The 7369-nt window shown below is 36.4% G+C and overlaps 1 protein-coding gene across 2 annotated transcripts in view; it reads left to right on the top strand.

Annotated features, from left to right (window-relative positions):
* zgc:171566 overlaps window positions 1–6838 on the top strand; it is a 15197-nt gene extending 8359 nt beyond the window's left edge. For both annotated transcript variants that reach the window (XM_042215312.1, XM_042215311.1), the window contains exons 5-10: window positions 884–968; window positions 1133–1271; window positions 1439–1545; window positions 3015–3105; window positions 3593–3730; window positions 5680–6838. In XM_042215312.1, the coding sequence (XP_042071246.1) occupies window positions 884–968; window positions 1133–1271; window positions 1439–1545; window positions 3015–3105; window positions 3593–3730; window positions 5680–5801 (682 nt within the window). In that variant the 3' untranslated portion in view covers window positions 5802–6838. The remainder of the gene's footprint in view (window positions 1–883; window positions 969–1132; window positions 1272–1438; window positions 1546–3014; window positions 3106–3592; window positions 3731–5679) is intronic.
* The last annotated feature ends 531 nt before the right edge of the window (window positions 6839–7369 follow it).

Raw genomic sequence — 7369 nt, 5'->3', positions numbered from 1 at the left:
CGTTGTCTTTCATACTGAATGCATTTTGTTGTAGTTCGAATAAGGTGTAATCGTAGGTCTTAAACAGATATTGTCTTTATTTACACTTAATTTGTACTGCAAGCTTTCTTTATGTTATATTGCAGCAACATAGGTTATTGGATTGGCTCATAAGCTTCAGAGGGTGGTCAAGGCTTAGGTTGTAGATTGGTTGATTACCTTGTAACCAAGGTTCTCTGAGTGGAGAGAATATCTTTCTGACTCCAGGCCGCTTAGAAAGATATTCCACTCAAGGTTAACCAAAGACGCTACAGGCACATAGTGCTTTAATCGCTACAATGTCAATTCATGTTATTAGACCACCACATGTGCTTTGCCTTAACAAGTACACACACATCAGCTGCGCTGTGGGGATCTTTCCCTTGTTACACACATCATATGTAGGTTAGAGAGTCTAAGCATGATAGAGAACAGGTTGTTGGCAAACCTGACAGTCACTGAACCTCAAGTTAGTTTTCATGATAATGACTCGTTTTCTATTGGCATGTGATTTGGTGAATGAAAAGTATATTCTAATGAAATAGACAGAAATATGAAGCTTAGCTGTATGTTCAAAAGGCATGATTTAACTGCACACCATTTAAGTGTTAAAAAAATTTTCTCACTGCTGCACATCAGTTGCATCCATCCAGTTTCGTTAGAAGTTATTCAGAACTTTGTTCTAGTATCTATAATGTCTGGCTTTAACATTTCTATATGCTTACTGGTTGTAATTTTAACACATGAGATATTAAGAGTTACACTTGAAGGCATTGTACTTATTGCTTTTACACAAATTTGAAAAGGTAGACACAATTCCATTGAAGCACCTCCTAGCTTATTTGTCTAAATTGTGGCTCCTCAGGTTGTTGTTGCCAGGTGGAGATGTAGATCTTCAGACGTCACAGTTTAGTCGAGCTGCCAAGATCTTTTACAACTTGGCTCTGAAGGTATGGGTTTTGATTTGTTTAACTGTCTATCAGGACTGACGACCCTGAGATTTTTTTTTTATATATCTAAATCTTTAGAGCTATCTAAAGATTTAGGCTTAAAAATAATGGCCATTGCCTTCATGTATTGGTACCTTGTCTTTATTCACTCCTTGGTCCTGCAGGGCAATGATGCTGGAGACTACTTCCCTATTTGGGGAACCTGCCAGGGCTTCCAGCAGCTCACTGTCCTGACTGCCAACAAAAACCTCCTCACGCTTACTGATACTAAGGCTGTGGCTCTACCTCTGACACTCACATCAGGTTTTTCTGTTACTTTCTGTTATTCCATTTGGTTATTTTGTCAGGTTAGATACAAGTTTGCTTACATTCTTTCACAGTCATTCAAATTAGCATATTTTTATATATTTATTCCATGAAAATATACTCCTTGTCATTCTCTGTGACACAAATCTGTATCCATCCGCTAGTGGCCCCATCTAGCCGATTATTCCGGAATTTTCCCAAAGATTTGCTGCGGTCTTTGGCTAGTGAAAACATCACTGCAAACTTCCACAGTTGGAGTCTCTCCATGCAGGTAATTTCTGCTTCTTCTTTTTTTCTTTTCTTCCTGTCATAGGTGAAGTTTTTGTTTTATTTTTTTTTTCTGAAACTTTTAAAATGTTTATTATATACCAATCTGTTAATGGAAGTAGAACAGGTTGCAAGGGATCTGTTTGTTTTTTTCCCTTGTTTTTTTGTTTTTTTTGTTTTTGTTTTTTTGTTTTTTTTGGGGGGGGGTTCTTTTAAAATACAGTCTCATAAGTACCATCGTACTTAAACCAAGAAACACCTGAAACACCTTTGAAAACTGTCCTGAAAACTGTCCAAAATTACCCAGGGAAATTGGATATTACTACAAATTTCTGGTCAAGTACTTATGGGTGGAAAGTAAACATAAGCATAAACTATGTTTAGTTTTCTACTTTAGCATACTAACATGACAGTGCACCTCAGCAACAAAGGAGCTGAAATGTAAGCTTTTCTTCCATGAATGTGTGCCGATAAGAAAATTATCATCTTCCACATTGTACATATAATTTATATAAATGGAGATTGAACATGTGCTCTAATTGCTCTTCTTTTGACCAAATAAATTATTGGCTTGTATCTCAAATTTTGGTGTTGTTAGAAATAAATTGCAAACACACACATGAAAGGTCTGCAGAAGGTCCAGAATGAGGCTCCACATTTGTCTTTCAACAAGTCTAAAAGTGGACAGATATTGTTGCTCCTGTCAGCCACCACACGGACAAGTTCTTGTTTACAGATGATTTATTCAGCGTTCAGTGACAGGATCACTCAGCGTCGTCATCATCGTGAGAACTAACCAAACAAAAGCAATTCAGCAACATCACCGTTTCTTAAACATAAAAGATAATACTACTTAGATTTTAACACACATTAAGTGAAATTAAATAACTTAACTGTATTGTTGTAAACATGTTGCATGATGGTTATCACAGTAAACCCAAACAAAACAAAGGTGTAGAAACAAATGCCTGTATATGGCAGTTTCATCGAAACTCAAATTAACAAAGTCACCCTAAACACACCTCATTGCCTGCTGTAGCCAAACGGGAGAAAGTAAATGGTTACTGTATACAGTAAAATATTCAAACAGTAGATTGTGAATGATAAAATATAAAAAAAAAAAACATTATTTTATTATGAAATGCATCTATTAATATATAATTGGTGTTTTTGAACCACTTAGGGTGGCTGTACCTCAGGTGGTAGAGCAGGTCACCTACTAACCTCCACGTCTGCTCCAGTTTGCGTGCCACATATCCTTGGGCAAGATACTAACTCCAAGTTGCTCTCTGATGCATTCACTTAAGTATGAATGCATGTGAATGTTAGATAGAAAGCACTTGCGTAGAAAGAATATTTTAAAAAAAAATGGTTGTGTGAATGAGGCAAGTTGTATACAGCGCTTTGAGTGCTCAGAGTAGAAAAGCACTATATAAGAACCAATCCATTTATCATTTACCATTCCATTTACAGAATTACAGTCGAAATGCCAAACTCAGGAGGTTTTACAAGATCCTGTCCACTAACAGTGATGGAAAGAAAGAATTCATCTCTACTATGGAAGGTAACATGTATTAACTACCCTGTAGTTTCCATGCCATTCATTACATAATGGATTCTATTCTGCTGTCTTAAACACACAAAAAAAATTATCTGAATTTGAGGTCAGCATGAAATTTGGCATAACTATCCACCAGATGGCAGCACCACTGTACAACTCGAAACCTTGGATCAGTCCAACAGGAAAACTCTCTGATGACAGTCACTCATATTTTTCTTGTTTTAAATATAATTGATCACTCCATGATTCAGTGGTTTCCAAAGTGGGGGGGGGGGCGCAGAGCTGTGGGGTGGGCAGATATTCTTGTAAAACAGGGGGGCCTAGCTAGCAAAAAAAGCTGGGGAACCACTGCCGTAACTTGTTTTTAGGGAAACAACATTGGAATTAAATTTGCTGTGACATATTTTGTGTTGATGAACCTATTTTTTAAAAGTTTGTGCTGATGACAATGATTTGAAATAACAATATTAATAATGTCTCTTGTTTTCAGCCAACCATTACCCATTTTATGCTGTGCAATGGCATCCAGAGAAAAGTCCTTTTGAGTGGGTAGATAAGCCAGGAATGATTCATTCTGTTTCCGCTGTAAGGGCCAGCTTCTACACTGCCAGCTTCTTTGTTTCTGAAGGTAACACAAAGTCTGTCCAATCCAAGTCCAGCCTGTAGATATTAGGACAATCACGTATTTTGTTTTTAATAATTTGGCCTCTACACATCACTATAGTAGACTTGAAAATGAAATAATCAGGATTTGATTCAATTCAATTTTATTTAAAGTATACAGCACAAAATCACAACAAGAGTTTACTCAAGGAACTTGCTGTAATATTGTAAGGTAAAGACAATAATGGAGAGAAACCTAACAATCAGACAACCCCCCCTATGAGCAAGCACTTTGGCAACAGCGGGAAGGAAAAACTCCCCTTTTAACAGGAAGAAACCACTGGCAGAACTAGGCTCAGTCATCTGCCACAACGTTGGGGGTGAGTGGAGGGAGACAAGACAAAAAAACATGCTTTGGAAGAAAGCCAGAGAATAATAATAACTAATAATTAAATGCAGAGTGGTGTATGAACACATGGTGAATGAAAAAGGGGTGAGAGAAGGAGAAATGCTCTGTGCATCAAGCCTAGGTCTTATTGCAGCACAACTAAGGGTAGCTTCAGGGTCACCTCATCCAGCGCTAACTATAAGCGTTGTCAAAAAAGAAAGTTTTAACCCTAATTTTAAAAGTAGAGAGGGTGTCTATCTCCCAAATTCAAGCTGGGAGCTGGTTGAGACAGAAGAGGGGCCTGAAAGCTGAAGGCTGTACCTCCCATTCTGCTTTTAAATATCCTAGGAACCATAAGTAAGCCTGCAGACTGAGAGGGAAGTGCTTTACTGGGGGGATATTGTACTATAAGGTCTTTAAGATAAGATGGGGCATGATTATACAAGACCTTGTATGTGAGAAGAAGGATTTTAACAGGGAGCCAGTGAAGAGAAGCCAATCTAAGAGAAATATGTTCTCTTGCCAATCCCTGTCAGTACTCTCTCTGCAGCATTTTGATTAACTGAAGGCTTTTCAGGGAGTTTTCATGACATCCTGATAATAAAGAATTACAGTAGTCCAGCTTGAAAGTAGCAAATGCATGAACAAGTTTTTCTCTGCGATAGGATGTTTCTAATTTTAGAGATATTGCGCAAATGGAAGAAAGCAGTCCCACATATTTCTTAATGTTTGCATTGAAGGATGTATCCTGTTTAAAAATGACTCCAAAATTCCTCACAGTGTTACTGGAGGCCAAGATAATCCCACGATAACACTGAAGCACAGACATTTGGCTTTAATTTGAGAGGATCCCCAAACATGTTTACGATTTACAGCCACTTTTATGCACTGCTGCAAAAATTAAAGAAACTTTGAAAACATGTCAGATCTCAATAGGGGAAAAATGTTTAATAGCTATACTGATATGGCTTGGGTAGTGTGTTAGGAATTAAAGGATCTTACATTGTTTGATGGAAATTAAAATTATCAACTTATAAACAGGTGAATTCGAACACAGAAAAAAGTGAAAAATGATGCGGCATGCTATTCCGAAATTTCATTGCAGCAAATCAAAAATGGTAGTCGGTAGTTTGATGCAATACTGATTTTAAAAAGTGTCCTTTGTTTTGTTTTTTTGAGCAGTATATTTTGTTTTATACCTCTCAAAATTAAAACTTTAATCATTTGATTTTCTAGATCCCATCACTGAAATTGCATTTGATCATATTGTGTGTTTAAAAATATTTTTTTTTTTAATATAAAAAAAAGTACATTCAACAAACACTGTTATTGCCTAGAAACAGTAGTTCTGATGCAGAGCAAAACACTGACATTTTTAACTTGGTGATTAAATTTGAGATGTTTGTTGTGGTAAGGCATTTTGGAATTTGTGAATTAATGCAGCAAATGGTTCATTTATGTTTAAGTCATTGCTGATGCATAACAGTCATTCAGCACTTTTTATAAAGAGAGTAGCCTTTTTGCTGTATTATTAAACTACTCCACTACTTTGTGTTGTCTTTTCTTTCCTCCTTTTTCTCCTCCAGCCATGAAAAACCACCATCATTACCCCAGTCCTGATGAGGAGGACAAAGCTCTCATTTACAACTTTCCTCCTGTTTACAGAGGCTTTGATGCTGTTTTTGTGCAGAATTATTACTTTGATTGATGATCAGTGCTGAAGATGAACCATACCTGGTCACAGCCTAGTCCAAGTTAGTCAAATCTTGGTTAATTTTCTGCTTTAAACTTGATAGAGTTTCAACATACAGTGGCCTAAGAAATCAAGTCACAGATAAAATGCAGAAATTAAACTGATTAAAATGTAGTGATAGATGATAGCTGAAAATATGTCAGAATGCAAATAAAGTCCCAAGTAATTAATTTAGGAGAAAAAATAAAAAGGAAATGCTCAACAAGTGTATTTTTTTTTCTCCTGCAGTATTTTCAAGACATGTTGTTAGCACTGGTTTTAATCCAAATAAACCTTGCAATTTTGGGGGGGAGGGGGGAGTTACTAGTCTGATCATTTTTATTCCAGAATGTGTTTAAGCCACCTGCAGGATCCTTAACGTATGCTGCTAACTTTTTTTGTTTGTTTGATTTTAATTTATTTATTACTTTCACTTTATTTTTTGACAGCATTGCTTTGGGGTTAGGATCTATTAAGAGCGTCTTTATTCTTAAAAAGAAGTATCAGTATCTGTTGTAAGTTCATCTCACCTTGATTGTATTGTTTTGGACATAGGTGTGCATCCAAGTGTTTTATTTTTTACTAAGAAATGGTATATTTTGTAAAACATTGACTGAGAATGAAGCTTCTCTGATGATTTGCAGGTTGTTTTTGTCAGGTTTAATATTTCTATTGATATTAACTGGGGTTAAATTATGCTAGTAGGACTATACAATCAAAGTATAATCAAACAGATGGTACATGAATTTTGGATTTTAAAATTGCTGAACTCTTAAAAGTTATAGTATGATTTCATAACTTTCCCATCAGCAAATTTCCTAAAACTAGTACCGGTACATGAAAGGCTCATTCTTGTCCAAATTTTGTTTACTATTTAGCTAGTCATCTTAATTTTTTTTGATACATGTATTGAATGTACGATCGGTGGAGGTTGCAGTCTTGTTTGTATGTTGTACCATGTGTCAGATGATTAGACAATAAAGGGAGTTAAATAAACTTCAGTCTATCCAAGAGTCATTGTTTTGTCATGAAATAAAGGGGTGAGAAACAATGTTTAAAACCAGTACTGTAAAGTGATTTTTTTCCAGTGTTAAAAAAACAAATTCTACCACCCATATGCACTCACAGAAAACTGTATCAGGTAGGTGGGTCAACAAGAAGCCTGTTGCTGGAAACCTTCCTCAGAAATTTTGATTCATGCCGAGCAGTTGCTCTAGATTTGTTGTCTGGATATTCATGACGCCAGTCTTCCATCCCACTGTAAGAAGAGGGGTATACCATTGTCATAAAGGGAAGGATGTGGCTAACAACAATGCTCACGTAGGTTGTGACATTTAAACAATTCTCAAATACTGCTAAGGGGCAGAAGTCTTGTAAGAAAATATTCCCCACATTCAGACCACCACAACAGTGAAATGTACACAATACAAGGCAGAATGAATCTATGCTAATATGTTGTGCGCAGAGGCGGAGCCAGACATTTGAAACACCCGGGGCTTAGCCCTAAAGGGTAGTAGCCTATGCATGTGGGATTTTTTTTTTTT

The sequence above is a fragment of the Haplochromis burtoni genome, unplaced genomic scaffold (genome assembly GCF_018398535.1).
Source record: "Haplochromis burtoni strain Fernald_Lab_line unplaced genomic scaffold, NCSU_Asbu1 Contig_693, whole genome shotgun sequence".
Taxonomy (NCBI): Eukaryota; Metazoa; Chordata; class Actinopteri; order Cichliformes; family Cichlidae; genus Haplochromis; species Haplochromis burtoni.
The sequence above is the reverse complement of the archived record's forward strand: the minus strand, read 5'-3'. Positions and strand labels throughout refer to the sequence as shown.